General features: G+C 41.4%; 1 protein-coding gene and 1 long non-coding RNA gene across 2 annotated transcripts in view; both read left to right on the top strand.

The window, feature by feature from the left end:
- The window catches only part of LOC149977354 (uncharacterized), a 460718-nt gene that overhangs the window by 192736 nt on the left and 251531 nt on the right, over positions 1–16451 (top strand). The gene's annotated exons all lie outside the window — the stretch shown is intronic.
- The window catches only part of LOC110491181 (FYVE, RhoGEF and PH domain containing 1), a 166234-nt gene continuing 159416 nt past the window's right edge, over positions 9634–16451 (top strand). The window contains exon 1 of the mRNA XM_090204038.1: positions 9634–11329. Within this exon, the coding sequence (XP_090060164.1) occupies positions 11149–11329 (181 nt within the window). The 5' untranslated portion in view covers positions 9634–11148. The remainder of the gene's footprint in view (positions 11330–16451) is intronic.

Raw genomic sequence — 16451 nt, 5'->3', positions numbered from 1 at the left:
TGAAATGCATTCCCAGTGACTACCTCATGAAGCACACTTGTTAATTGAAATGCATTCCCGGTGACTACCTCATGAAGCACACCTGTTAATTGAAATGTATTCCCGGTGACTACCTCATGAAGCACACCTGTTAATTGAAATGCATTCCCGGTGACTACCTCATGAAGCACACCTGTTAATTGAAATGCATTCCCGGTGACTACCTCATGAAGCACACCTGTTAATTGAAATGCATTCCCGGTGACTACCTCATGAAGCACACCTGTTAATTGAAATGCATTCCCGGTGACTACCTCATGAAGCACACCTGTTAATTGAAATGCATTCCCGGTGACTACCTCATGAAGCACACCTGTTAATTTAAATGCATTCCCGGTGACTACCTCATGAAGCACACCTGTTAATTGAAATGCATTCCAGGTGACTACCTCATGAAGCACACCTGTTAATTGACATGCATTCCCGGTGACTACCTCATGAAGCACACTTGTTAATTGAAATGCATTCCCGGTGACTACCTCATGAAGCACACCTGTTAATTGAAATGTATTCCCGGTGACTACCTCATGAATCATACCTGTTAATTGAAATGCATTCCCGGTGACTACCTCATGAAGCACACTTGTTAATTGAAATGCATTCCCGGTGACTACCTCATGAAGCACACCTGTTAATTGAAATGCATTCCCGGTGACTACCTCATGAAGCACACCTGTTAATTGAAATGCATTCCAGGTGACTACCTCATGAAGCACACCTGTTAATTGAAATGCATTCCCGGTGACTACCTCATGAAGCACACCTGTTAATTGAACTGCATTCCCGGTGACTACCTCATGAAGCACACTTGTTAATTGAAATGCATTCCCGGTGACTACCTCATGAAGCACACCTGTTAATTGAAATGCATTCCCGGTGACTACCTCATGAAGCACACCTGTTAATTGAAATGCATTCCCGGTGACTACCTCATGAAGCACACCTGTTAATTGAAATGCATTCCAGGTGACTACCTCATGAAGCACACCTGTTAATTGAAATGCATTCCCGGTGACTACCTCATGAAGCACACCTGTTAATTGACATGCATTCCCGGTGACTACCTCATGAAGCACACCTGTTAATTGAAATGCATTCCTGGTGACTACCTCATGAAGCACACCTGTTAATTGAAATGCATTCCCGGTGACTACCTCATGAAGCACACCTGTTAATTGAAATGCATTCCTGGTGACTACCTCATGAAGCACACCTGTTAATTGAAATGCATTCCAGGTGACTACCTCATGAAGCACACCTGTTAATTGAAATGTATTCCCGGTGACTACCTCATGAAGCACACCTGTTAATTGAAATGCATTCCCGGTGACTACCTCATGAAGCACACCTGTTAATTGAAATGCATTCCCGGTGACTACCTCATGAAGCACACCTGTTAATTGAAATGCATTCCCGGTGACTACCTCATGAAGCACACCTGTTAATTGAAATGCATTCCCGGTGACTACCTCATGAAGCACACCTGTTAATTGAAAGGCTGGTGATAATTTACTCTATTTATCTCACATTACATTCAAACCAGTACTCTGATGTCAAATAGGAACACACTTAATCTGTCTATTCTGTGTTGTCTATGCTCATGGAGGTTTTCTATGCTCATGGAGGTGTCTGTGTAATTAGAGGGAAATATGTGTAAGAAGTGCAGCTCAGTTTCCACCTCGTTGTGTGGGCAGTGAGCACATAGCCTGTCTTCTCTTGACAGACAGGTCTGCCTACGGTCGGCCTCTCAGTAGCAAGGCTATGCTCACTGACTCTGTACATAGTCAACGCTTTCCTTAAGTTTGGGTCAATCACAGTGGTCAGGTATTCTGCCACTGTGTACTCTCTGTTTTGGGTCAGTCACAGTGGTCAGGTATTCTGCCACTGTGTACTCTCTGTTTAGGGTCAGTCACAGTGGTCAGGTATTCTTCCACTGTGTTCTCTCTGTTTAGGGACAAATAGCATTCTAGTTTGCTCTGTTTTTTTTTTTAGTTGATTATTTCAAGTAATTATCTTTTTTTCCCCCTCATGATTTGGTTGGGTCTAATTTTTTCTTCTTCTGTCTGTCAAGGGGCTCTGTTGGGGTCTGTTTGTGTTATCTCTATAGACCAGCAGTAGTTGACTGTGACTGGTTCATTGGGAGTACTTCTACCCTAGTGGTCACACAGGGAACTGCCTGATCATCTCACAGCTGGGTGTGAGAACCATCTGCCAAATCTGAAATGATCCAGTGAATGACTCAGTCAGTGGGAGAGTTGTTTGTCTCCTAACTGTTGCCGATACGAACTAGTCCAAGAAAATGTCTTCCTCCTAGGCGTGGGTGATCCCATGACAGTTGGTAGACATATTATTGTTGTGACGCTGTTTTTTGTTCAGTTTATTTTTCAAACGTGAATGATGGGGGGGGGGGGGGGGTCGGATGGATCTCCCTTTCTCATTTTCTCTACTTTTGATAATTTTTGATACGGAATGTTATCAGATCTTTAACCAAAACCTAATATTAGATGAAGTGAACCTGAGGGAACAAATAACACAACAATTACATACTTATTTAATTTATTCCATAAACAAAGTTATGCAACACCCAATGCCCCGGTGTGAAAAAGTATTTGCCCCCCCCCCCCTATACTCAATAACTGGCCACCTTTAGCTGGAATGACTGCAACCAAACACTTCCTGTAGTTGATCAGTCCACCTTTAGCTGGAATGACTGCAACCAAACACTTCCTGTAGTTGTTGATCAGTCCACCTTTAGCTGGAATGACTCCAACCAACCACTTCCTGTAGTTGTTGATCAGTCCACCTTTAGCTGGAATGACTGCAACCAAACACTTCCTGTAGTTGTTAATCAGTCCACCTTTAGCTGGAATGACTCCAACCAAACACTTCCTGTAGTTGATCAGTCCACCTTTAGCTGGAATGACTGCAACCAAACACTTCCTGTAGTTGTTAATCAGTCCACCTTTAGCTGGAATGACTGCAACCAAACACTTCCTGTAGTTGTTGATCAGTCCACCTTTAGCTGGAATGACTGCAACCAAACACTTCCTGTAGTTGTTAATCAGTCCACCTTTAGCTGGAATGACTGCAACCAAACACTTCCTGTAGTTGTTGATCAGTCTACCTTTAGCTGGAATGACTCCAACCAAACACTTCCTGTAGTTGTTAATCAGTCCACCTTTAGCTGGAATGACTGCAACCAAACACTTCCTGTAGTTGTTGATCAGTCCACCTTTAGCTGGAATGACTCCAACCAACCACTTCCTGTAGTTGTTGATCAGTCCACCTTTAGCTGGAATGACTCCAACCAAACACTTCCTGTAGTTGTTGATCAGTCCACCTTTAGCTGGAATGACTCCAACCAAACACTTCCTGTAGTTGTTGATCAGTCCACCTTTAGCTGGAATGACTCCAACCAAACACTTCCTGTAGTTGTTGATCAGTCCACCTTTAGCTGGAATGACTCCAACCAAACACTTCCTGTAGTTGTTGATCAGTCCACCTTTAGCTTCAATGACTGCAACTAAACACTTCCTGTAGTTGTTGATCAGTCCACCTTTAGCTGGAATGACTGCAACCAAACACTTCCTGTAGTTGTTGATCAGTCCACCTTTAGCTGGAATGACTGCAACTAAACACTTCCTGTAGTTGTTGATCAGTCCACCTTTAGCTGGAATGACTGCAACCAAACACTTCCTGTAGTTGTTAATCAGTCCACCTTTAGCTGGAATGACTGCAACTAAACACTTCCTGTAGTTGTTGATCAGTCCACCTTTAGCTGAAATGACTCCATCCAACCACTTCCTGTGGTTGTTAATCAGTCCACCTTCAGCTGAAATGACTACAACCAAACACTTCCTGTAGTTGGTGATTAGTCTCTCACGTCGCTGTGGAGGAATTTTGACCAACTCTTCTATAGAGAACTGCTGTAACTCAGCGACATTTGAGGGTTTTCAAGCATCAACTGCTCGTGTCAAGTCCTGCAACAACATCTCAATTGGGATTAGATCTGGACTTTGACTAGGCCATTCCAACACTTCAAATGTGTTGCTTTTTAGCCATTTTCATGTAGACTTGATTGTGTGTTTCGGAGCATTGTCTTGCTGCATGACCCAGCTGTGCTTCAGCTCACAGACGGATGGTCTGACATTCTCCTGTAGAATTATCTGATACAGAGCAGAATTCATGATTCCTTCTATTAAGGCAAGTCGTCCAGGTCCTGAGGCAACAAAGCATCCCTAAACCATCACACTACCACCACCACGCTGGACCCCAAACCATCACACTACCACCACCACGCTGGACCCCAAACCATCACACTACCACCACCACGCTGGACCCCAAACCATCACACTACCACCACCATGCTGACCCCAAACCATCACACTACCACCACCATGCTGGACCCCAAACCATCACACTACCACCACCATGCTGACCCCAAACCATCACACTACCACCACCATGCTGACCCCAAACCATCACACTACCACCACCATGCTGGACCCCAAACCATCACACTACCAACACCATGCTGGACCCCAAACCATCACACTACCACCACCATGCTGACCCCAAACCATCACACTACCAACACCATGCTGGACCCCAAACCATCACACTACCAACACCATGCTGGACCCCAAACCATCACACCACCACCACCATGCTGGACCCCAAACCATCACACTACCACCACCACGCTGGACCCCAAGCCATCACACTGCCATCACACTACCACCACCATGCTGGACCCCAAACCATCACACTACCACCACCATGCTGGACCGTTGGTGTAAGGTTCTTACTGTGGAATGCAGTGTTTGGTTTTCGCCAATAATGGGACCCATGTCGTCCAAGAAGTTGTACTTTTGACTCATCTGTCCATAGAACATTCTTCCAAGAGTCTTGATGATCATCCAGGTGTTTCCAGGTGATTTTTTTGGCAAACTGGAGTCAACTTTTTGGATGACATGGGTCCCGTTATGTCTGGTGTGTGTATAAACTCCTCATCAGTCATTTCAAAACGGTCAAATGTACAAACAAACGGCATGAGAAAATAAAGTTGTGAAAAATACAAATTCATACATTTGTCCAGGATAACAATTCGTGTTGTTATTTGCTAATTATCAAATAACAAAACATGAAGAGGTCTTAAACATTTTGATATTGATGAAGACAGTTCAAAGATCTGTAAAGGTGTTTATCAACATTCTTCAAAATGTAAAGAAATTAGACATTATTTCTTCGTTCATAGAAAAAAATACAGGCAATGGCTGCCTATGTTAGCAGTAGCACTTCAGCACCAAGGCTCAATGCGATCCACCAACCGTCCATTATACTAACGTCCTGACCTGAGTCTTTATGTTCAGATGACGACATGGAAGGTTGTTCAGCTGAATTAAATCACAGTACAGTTGGGTTAGATGATATGATTGACAGTTCAGTTGGCATTAGTATGTCATTCTTGTCCTGATTGACTGTGGTTGGGATTGGCCAACTGGTGGGTAATGTAGTATGTACTGTATGTTTTTCTACAGGGAGACAGAGATAGCAAATGATAACAACAAGCAATAATGATAGTACATGAGTGCATAATTAAGTTCTCAAATGCTATAATATTAGGAAATTGCAATATGAATATAATTATTAAACATATTCATATCAATATGCAAAAAGCAAATACATGAATATGCAAATTTAGCAACAAGATAACAATACGAATATAATTATTAAACATATTCATATCAATATGCAAAAAGCAAATACATGAATATGCAAATTTAGCAACAAGATAACAATATGAATATAATTATTAAACATATTCATATCAATATGCAAAAAGCAAATACATGAATATGCAAATTTAGCAACAAGATAACAATATGAATGTCAGAAGTGGGATGCAATAACATGTGGTGTGGTAGTCCAGCACTAGATCAGGTTACGATAACAGTGTAGCCCAGTGGTCACCAACCCTTTCTGAGTCAAGATCACTTTCTCAGTCAAAAAGAAAACTGAGATCTATTGCTCAATTTTTTTTTTTTTTTTTTACCTTAACCTCAAACAAACAGTTTGGTAGGAATGAGGATTGGGCAGTAGGCCTAATACATTATCACAGCATATTGGCTATTTTAGGGCTAGGGTCCTTTTTCAGAATTTCCCCCTGACTGACGTACCCAAAGTAAACTGTCTGTTACTCAGGCCCAGAAGCCAGGATATGCATATAATTGGTTGCATTGGACAGAAAACACTTTGACGTTTGTAGGAATGCTAAAATAATGCAGGAGACTAAAACACAATTCATATGGTAGGAGAAAAGTCTGTCTCCTCCTGTTTCTAATCTGTCTCCTCCTGTTTCTAATCCTTTTCTAATCTGTCTACTCCTGTTTGTAATCTGTCTACTCCTGTTTGTAATCTGTCTACTCCTGTTTGTAATCTGTCTACTCCTGTTTATGATCTGTCTCCTCCTGTTTGTAATCTGTCTACTCCTGTTTGTAATCGGTCTCCTCCTGTTTCTAATCTGTCTCCTCCTGTTTGTAATCTGTCTCCTCCTGTTTGTAATCTGTCTCCTCCTGTTTGTAATCTGTCTACTCCTGTTTGTAATCGGTCTCCTCCTGTTTCTAATCTGTCTCCTCCTGTTTCTAATCTGTCTCCTTCTGTTTCTAATCTGTCTCCTCTTGTTTCTAATCTGACGCCTTCTGTTTCAAGTCTGTCTCCTCCTGTTTCTAATCCTTTTCTAATCTGTCTCCTCCTGTTTGTAATCGGTCTCATTTTGTTTCTAATCCTTTTCTAATCTGTCTACTCCTGTTTGTAATCCTTTTCTGTCGCCTCCTGTTTGAAATCTGTCTCCTCCTGATTGTAATCTGTCTCCTCCTGTTTATAATCTGTCTCCTCCTGTTTCTAATCCTTTTCTGTCTCCTCCTGTTTCTAATCTGTCTCCTCCTGTTTGCAATCTGTCTCCTTCTGTTTCCAGTCTGACTCCTCCTGTTTCTAATCTGCCTCCTTCTGTTTCCAGTCTGACTCCTCCTGTTTCTAATCTGTCACCTCCTGTTTGCAATCTGTCTCCTTCTGTTTCCAGTCTGACTCCTCCTGTTTCTTATCCGACTCCTTCTGTTTCCAGTCTGACTCCTCCTGTTTCTAATCTGCCTCCTTCTGTTTCCAGTCTGACTCCTCCTGTTTCTAATCAGTCTCCTCCTGTTTCCAGTCTGACTCCTCCTGTTTCTAATCAGTCTCCTCCTGTTTCTAATCAGTCTCCTCCTGTTTCTAATCTGCCTAAACATGTGTTCAGTGTAACAAAATCGGGATCGGCACAACAGTCTAGTCCCGAAAGATTGGCTGAGTGTATTAAGGCAGTCATTTGACAAGCAGGAGACCTGGCCTCACATCCACCTACTCACATGAATACCAGTGATGAAGGCTCACTTTATACACGTTACCTCACGTTACCACTGCTACAATGTACATAGCCCTAAACATTTTGATTGTATCATTATTTCTAATCTCATAATGAGCCTGGTAACTGTAGTTTATAATTAGTGCCTGAGCCTACCCTAGGAAAAGGTATTTCATTCCTAGTGGCTTCTTTAAAATGTTCATCAAAATATTGACTGAAATCATCATCAATCAATATTTATGCTATAAACATTTGCAATTGAAAACCATTTGATTGCTGCCAGCAGCATACCAACCAGCATTCCACTGCTGGCTTGCTTCTGAAGCTACACAGGGTTGGTCCTGGTCAGTTCCTGGATGGGAGACCAGATGCTGCTGGAAGTGGTGTTGGAGGGCCAGTAGGAGGCACTCTTTCCTCAGTGCAGTGATTGGGGACATTGCCCTGTGTAGGGTGCCGTCTTTCAGACGGGATGTTAAATGGGTATCCTGACTCTCTGAGGTCATTAAAGATCCCATGGCACTTATCGTAAGAGTAGGGGGTGTTAACCCCGGTGTCCTGGCTAAATTCCCAATCTGTTCCTCAAACCATCACGGTCACCTAATAATCCCCAGTTTAGTTTTGGCTCATTCTTCCCCCTCCTCTCCCCTGTAACTATTCCCCAGGTCGTTGTTGTAAATGAGAACGTGTTCTCAGTCAACTTACCTGATAAAATAACAGATAAATAAATATAAAAACAATTGTATGAGAGATACAGTCTGTCAAAACATGTTGTGTTTGGATGCTTCATTGAAACACAAACAAAGGTTGTTTTAAAAACACAATGATTCACAATGAAGTGTTTCAGTACTTCCATTCTGTTTGGAAATCCATTCAGTGTTTCAGTACTTCCATTCTGTTTGGAAATCCATTCAGTGTTTCAGTACTTCCATTCTTTTTGGAAATCCATTCAGTGTTTCAGTACTTCCATTCTGTTTGGAAATCCATTCAGTGTATCAGAACACGTCCATTGGGTTTATATTCAAACACCAGATCTCAGTTTAGGTGCACTAATGTTCCTGGTTTGAGTCTTTTTATTTTAACAGTGTGTATAAAGCAGGCAGACAGGCATTCAGCTACTGTTCGATTGGCCGTTAGAATGGGCAAATCGAGTGACCTGAGTGACTTTGAGCGTGGTATGATCATCGGTGCCAGGCGAGCCGGTTCCAGAACGGACGGCCTCCTGGCCTTTTCACTCACGACCGTGTCTAGGTTTTACTGAGAACGGTGCGACAAACAAACAACCTCCAGTCAGCGGCAGTCCTGTGGGAGGAAACAGCTGGTTGATGAGAGATCCAAGGAGAAATGGTGCAAGCTAACAGGTGGGCAAAAAAATAAAAAATCGGGCAAATAATGGTGCAGAACGGCGTCTCGTAACGCACAAGTCATCGGTCTAATCATTTCGCTACTCCCGCAATAACATCTGCAAAAAAAATGTGTGTGTGACCAATAACATTTCATTTTATTTGTTACGGATTGGCTATTGCAGCAGATGACCATACCTGGTTCCACTCCTACCAGCTACAAACAAGAAGAAGAGACTCCAGTGGGCACGCCATCACACCTGGTTCCACTCCTACCAGCTACAAACAAGAAGAAGAGACTCCAGTGGGCACGCCATCACACCTGGTTCCACTCCTACCAGCTACAAACAAGAAGAAGAGACTCCAGTGGGCACGCCATCACACCTGGTTCCACTCCTACCAGCTACAAACAAGAAGAAGAGACTCCAGTGGGCACGCCATCACACCTGCTTCCACTCCTACCAGCTACAAACAAGAAGAAGAGACTCCAGTGGGCCAACACTGGACAATTGAGGAATGGCAAAACATTACCTGGTCCGACGAATCTCGGTTCCTGTTGCGTTCATGCTGATGGCAGAGCCCATGGCCCCATCCTGCCTGGTTTCAACGGTACAGGCTGGTGGTGTAATGGTGTGGAGAATGTTTTCCTGACACATGTTAGGTCCCTTGATACCAATTGAGCAACGGTTCCATTTCCCGGAGAATTCCGGCTGTTCTGGGGGCAAAGGGTTGTCCGACCCAGTACTAGATGGGTGTACCTAATAATCTGGCCACTGAGTGTATATTCTATTCCGTTTTGTTTACTATAATTTTAAACTAGTGAATAATAACTGTTCTATTCGGATCTAGGTCCAGTCAGCAGCGTGGAGGAACTCAGCCCACTGACCCTGTCCACTGGGCCAAGTGACTGCTAACTGGGTCAGACTGGATCAGGCAGTCGCCCCTCCCCTCCTCTCCTCTCCTCTCACTACCCCCTCTTCATATTTTCCTTCAGGTTCTGTTGATACTATATTTATTGTTTATTAGGCTATATGTATTCAAAACAGTTAGGACTAGTAGTCAAACAACGGAAGCCAGTAACAAATGTTGACTTTTGGAGAGAAAAAAAAACTGTAAAAAAACGAGGAATCATCTCAACATTTTGCTTTAGAGAGATGGCGGATTAGGGGGGTTGAGACTGGTTTCATATGTCGACAGAATAACGCACACAGGAGCAGGAAAAGAGAGAGAGGAAGACAGAAGGAGAGGAGAGAAGAGAAGGAGGGGGTTAAGTTCACAAATTCAAGGAATTGCAGTTTGATGGCGTTGTCGGAAGTTTCAAAGAATGGGGGAAAAAAACTAGCCCGCGGGGGATCATAAAGGCGAAATTGATGACAAAGTGATGCACCCAATATACATCCAAGGATTCAATTACTGTTGGAATGACGAGTATAAAGAACTTTGATGACGGGGTTTGAATGTAGTTGAAGAAGAAGCTGAGGTTGCATATTTTGGATTCGCGTTTCCAGTGGAAATCGGGACGGAGGAAAAAATGTGGCAGACAGATACAGAAGGAACGATGTGAGCGGAGACGAGCAGTGACTTTTATAATGTGTATAAATATTTCAATCACTTTTGGTTTTGCGCATTGCCTTTTTTTTAACGTTTATTTTTCAAGAGCGGCTCGAACGGAGGAAAAGTTTTGTTTATTCCAGAATGGGCATGGACTTTTATCGAAATGTCAGCTGTAGTTTGCCGTTAGTTTTCTGGTAACCTATTTGAATACAGTCTTAAAGAAGATACTCTGTAGCCGAACTCTTCTCACAATAATGTCTGATTTTGAGAGAGATGCAGCGAGCCGTTATTGGACGCAACAATGTGGCCAACTTCAATGAGGCCTTATTGTATTTTTATTGCAACAATTGCCATAATCGGTATCCTTGTGGATTCCAACCTAAATTCATTTTCATTGTATTTTGCCGTGAAATAAATCAATAATGTGTTGACATCGGTTAGATTTAAGACAAATAAAATCAATATCTATTTGATGGCTTTTTTCCGTTGTTGGTAAAGATTTTGTTCGGGTTTCCACTCGTACTATACAGCTCACCCAGGAGGACTGCATTTTGGTGGATGAAAGATTGGAGACCCATTCTACTGGGGGTCTGGCACGGCACAACGTCTCGAATCAACGCACCAGTCCCGGGGACAGGCTGCTCGCTCGAGCGCCCGGTGGTCGCCCTACATGACACCCTGCACTCAGAAGATCCGGATTTTTAAGGATTTAACTCAATAACCCTGGAATCTAATCTGATTTACTTTTTTTTGTGAGATAACCCGCATCGTATCCTGTGTAGGCTATGCTGTGCCTGTGTAAACTGTGACCAGGCAGGTATGCAGTTGAACCGGCCGAAGAGCGCTTTAGTGACGAGCTTCAGCCCGCCGATGGTCCCGGAGACAGCAGCCAGTAGGAGTACCAGTACCGTTTCCTTCTCCAGACAGTTCAAAACAATGCGCTTCTCCTACCACATCAGCAGCGGCATGCCAAGTCCACAACCGCCGCGCAGCGGGATACGTGAGTAGCAACCTATTTGCTAACACAGATAGTAGGTTAGCCTATAGGTTATAGGTTAAGTCAAGCACTTTCATATAAAGATAGAGAATTTTCCAGTGAAGTTTTCTCCCACTGGGAACATACGTCAATTCATCTTCTATTTCACGTTGGTTCAACGTAATTTAATTGAAATAACGTGGAAACAACGTTGATTCAACCAGTGTGTGCGTCCAGTGGGCGGGTACTCCAGTTGCTAATTTGGTATTGGTAACAAGCAGTTATTGATTGACATACTCTTACACACACACACACACACACACACACACACACACAAACTATCATCTCTGTTGTGATAGTCTATTATGATAAGCAACAGAGTCTGTTGTCATTCTAATAACCAGCCATTCATACCTCTTAAACCTCGTTATTCTCTGAATTGTTTTGGAAGACAGACTATGTTCACTCATACAAGAACACTTCGTTTCCCTGCTTGAGTGTTGGAAATAATAAGATAACTCGGCAAGGTGAAATAAATGCACTCATGTTGAAGTACATTGATTTCCCTCTAGGTCGGTGACAAAGGTTACAGTAACTGAGGGATCTGAAGTAGCAGCACGTGCAGCGTATAGGCTACCCAGGGAACACAAGACGTTGGAAAGACATCTTTAGACATGTCTTATATAGGCTACCCAGGGAACACAAGACGTTGGAAAGACATCTTTAGACATGGGTAGTGTATAGGCTACCCAATGAACACAAGACGTTGGAAAGACATCTTTAGACATGGGTAGTGTATAGGTTACCCAGTGAACACAAGACGTTGGAAAGACATCTTTAGACATGTCTTGTATAGGTTACCCAGTGAACACAAGACGTTGGAAAGACATCTTTAGACATGTGTAGTGTATAGCGTACCCAGTGAACACAAGACGTTGGAAAGACATCTTTAGACATGGGTAGTGTATAGGTTACCCAGTGAACACCAGACGTTGGAAAGACATCTTTAGACATGTGTAGTGTATAGGTTAACCAGTGAACACAAGACATTGGAAAGACATCTTTAGATATGCGTAGTGTATAGGTTACCCAGTGAACACAAGACGTTGCAAAGACATCTTTAGATATGCGTAGTGTATAGGTTATCCAGTGAACACAAGACGTTGGAAAGACATCTTTAGACATGTGTAGTGTATAGGTTACCCAGTGAACACAAGACGTTGGAAAGACATCTTTAGACATGTGTAGTGTATAGGTTACCCAGTGAACACAAGACGTTGGAAAGACATCATTTCAACGTATGTTCAACAACAACAAATATTGTGCTCATTGGGTGGTAGTAGTGGTTGGCTGGGTGGTTCTTCCAGGTTGGGACACACTCTTTTCTTTTACACCATTTGACTTGGTGGGTGTTGCTATACGTCATGGTGGGGTGGGTTTCAAAGTGCAAGGACTGTTCAAACGAGAACCCTCCACCTGGGACCTCATACAGTAACTTCTTCACAGATATCCCCGGTGGTGGGGTTTATACTTTCATTTAGCTTTAGTTGACCTGAAAATAGCTAGCTACCAAAGTGAACGATGTGTAATGTCAAGTTTGGCTTGTTACCTACCAACCTACCAACAACACACAATGTGTCTCGACCCAAACAGTATGAAACTGTTTATGTCTACATTTCATCTAAATTTCACTGTGATTGGTTAGTCAACATTAAATAATATCTGTACTGTCAGTCACTGAGATGAGTTATTCTGCATTTAGATGAACAGGATCAGATTAACTGAGCCTTTCCCCCAAAACTAATTTTACCATTGAAAATGAATTTGTTCTCAGCGTTTCTGGCTTCATTAAAAACTGTTAATCTGATGGTTTTTGTTGTTGATGTCCTTGGGTTTTAATTATTTGTTAAACTGTAGATGAATCACTATGAGGTGGAATAGAAACTGTAGATGGATCACTATGAGGTGGAATATAAACTGTAGATGAATCACTATGAGGTGGAATATAAACTGTAGATGGATCACTATGAGGTGGAATATAAACTGTAGATGAATCACTATGAGGTGGAATATAAACTGTAGATGAATCACTATGAGGTGGAATATAAACTGTAGATGGATCACTATGAGGTGGAATATAAACTGTAGATGGATCACTATGAGGTGGAATATAAACTGTAGATGAATCACTATGAGGTGGAATATAAACTGTAGATGAATCACTATGAGGTGGAATATAAACTGTAGATGGATCACTATGAGGTGGAATATAAACTGTAGATGGTGGGTGGATCACTATGAGGTGGAATATAAACTGTAGATGGATCACTATGAGGTGGAATATAAACTGTAGATGGTGGGTGGATCACTATGAGGTGGAATATAAACTGTAGATGGATCACTATGAGGTGGAATATAAACTGTAGATGAATCACTATGAGGTGGAATATAAACTGTAGATGAATCACTATGAGGTGGAATAGAAACTGTAGATGGATCACTATGAGGTGGAATATAAACTGTAGATGGATCACTATGAGGTGGAATAGAAACTGTAGATGAATCACTATGAGGTGGAATATAAACTGTAGATGGATCACTATGAGGTGGAATAGAAACTGTAGATGGATCACTATGAGGTGGAATATAAACTGTAGATGGATCACTATGAGGTGGAATATAAACTGTAGATGGATCACTATGAGGTGGAATATAAACTGTAGATGAATCACTATGAGGTGGAATATAAACTGTAGATGAATCACTATGAGGTGGAATAGAAACTGTAGATGGATCACTATGAGGTGGAATATAAACTGTAGATGGATCACTATGAGGTGGAATAGAAACTGTAGATGAATCACTATGAGGTGGAATATAAACTGTAGATGGATCACTATGAGGTGGAATAGAAACTGTAGATGAATCACTATGAGGTGGAATATAAACTGTAGATGAATCACTATGAGGTGGAATATAAACTGTAGATGGATCACTATGAGGTGGAATATAAACTGTAGATGGATCACTATGAGGTGGAATATAAACTGTAGATGGATCACTATGAGGTGGAATATAAACTGTAGATGGATCACTATGAGGTGGAATATAAACTGTAGATGGATCACTATGAGGTGGAATATAAACTGTAGATGGATCACTATGAGGTGGAATAGAAACTGTAGATGGATCACTATGAGGTGGAATATAAACTGTAGATGAATCACTATGAGGTGGAATATAAACTGTAGATGGATCACTATGAGGTGGAATATAAACTGTAGATGGATCACTATGAGGTGGAATATAAACTGTAGATGGATCACTATGAGGTGGAATAGAAACTGTAGATGGATCACTATGAGGTGGAATATAAACTGTAGATGAATCACTATGAGGTGGAATATAAACTGTAGATGAATCACTATGAGGTGGAATATAAACTGTAGATGGATCACTATGAGGTGGAATATAAACTGTAGATGGATCACTATGAGGTGGAATATAAACTGTAGATGAATCACTATGACGTGGAATATAAACTGTAGATGAATCACTATGAGGTGGAATATAAACTGTAGATGGATCACTATGAGGTGGAATATAAACTGTAGATGAATCACTATGAGGTGGAATATAAACTGTAGATGAATCACTATGAGGTGGAATATAAACTGTAGATGGATCACTATGAGGTGGAATATAAACTGTAGATGAATCACTATGAGGTGGAATATAAACTGTAGATGAATCACTATGAGGTGGAATATAAACTGTAGATGAATCACTATGAGGTGGAATATAAACTGTAGATGAATCACTATGAGGTGGAATATAAACTGTAGATGGATCACTATGAGGTGGAATATAAACTGTAGATGAATCACTATGAGGTGGAATATAAACTGTAGATGAATCACTATGAGGTCGAATATAAACTGTAGATGGATCACTATGAGGTGGAATATAAACTTTAGATGGATCACTATGAGGTGGAACATAAACTGTAGATGAATCACTATGAGGTGGAATATAAACTGTAGATGGATCACTATGAGGTGGAATATAAACTGTAGATGAATCACTATGAGGTGGAATATAAACTGTAGATGGATAACTATGAGGTGGAATATAAACTGTAGATGGTGGGTGGATCACTATGAGGTGGAATATAAACTGTAGATGGATCACTATGAGGTGGAATATAAACTGTAGATGGATCACTATGAGGTGGAATATAAACTGTAGATGAATCACTATGAGGTGGAATATAAACTGTAGATGAATAACTATGAGGTGGAATATAAACTGCAGATGGATCACTATGAGGTGGAATATAAACTGTAGATGGATCACTATGAGGTGGAATATAAACTGTAGATGAATCACTATGAGGTGGAATATAAACTGTAGATGGATCACTATGAGGTGGAATATAAACTGTAGATGAATCACTATGAGGTGGAATATAAACTGTAGATGGATCACTATGAGGTGGAATATAAACTGTAGATGGTGGGTGGATCACTATGAGGTGGAATATAAACTGTAGATGGATCACTATGAGGTGGAATATAAACTGTAGATGGATCACTATGAGGTGGAATATAAACTGTAGATGAATCACTATGAGGTGGAATATAAACTGTAGATGGATAACTATGAGGTGGAATATAAACTGTAGATGGATCACTATGAGGTGGAATATAAACTGTAGATGGATCACTATGAGGTGGAATATAAACTGTAGATGAATCACTATGAGGTGGAATATAAACTGTAGATGAATCACTATGAGGTGGAATAGAAACTGTAGATGGTGGGTGGATCACTATGAGGTGGAATATAAACTGTAGATGGATCACTATGAGGTGGAATATAAACTGTAGATGAATCACTATGAGGTGGAATATAAACTGTAGATGAATCACTATGAGGTGGAATATAAACTGTAGATGGATCACTATGAGGTGGAATATAAACTGTAGATGGATCACTATGAGGTGGAATATAAACTGTAGATGAATCACTATGATGTGGAATATAAACTGTAGATGAATCACTATGAGGTGGAATATAAACTGTAGATGGATCACTATGAGGTGGAATATAAACTGTAGATGGTGGGTGGATCACTATGAGGTGG

Source organism: Oncorhynchus mykiss, chromosome 16 (genome assembly GCF_057628025.1).
Source record: "Oncorhynchus mykiss isolate SJ-2025 chromosome 16, ASM5762802v1, whole genome shotgun sequence".
NCBI lineage: Eukaryota > Metazoa > Chordata > Actinopteri > Salmoniformes > Salmonidae > Oncorhynchus > Oncorhynchus mykiss.
The sequence above is the reverse complement of the archived record's forward strand: the minus strand, read 5'-3'. Positions and strand labels throughout refer to the sequence as shown.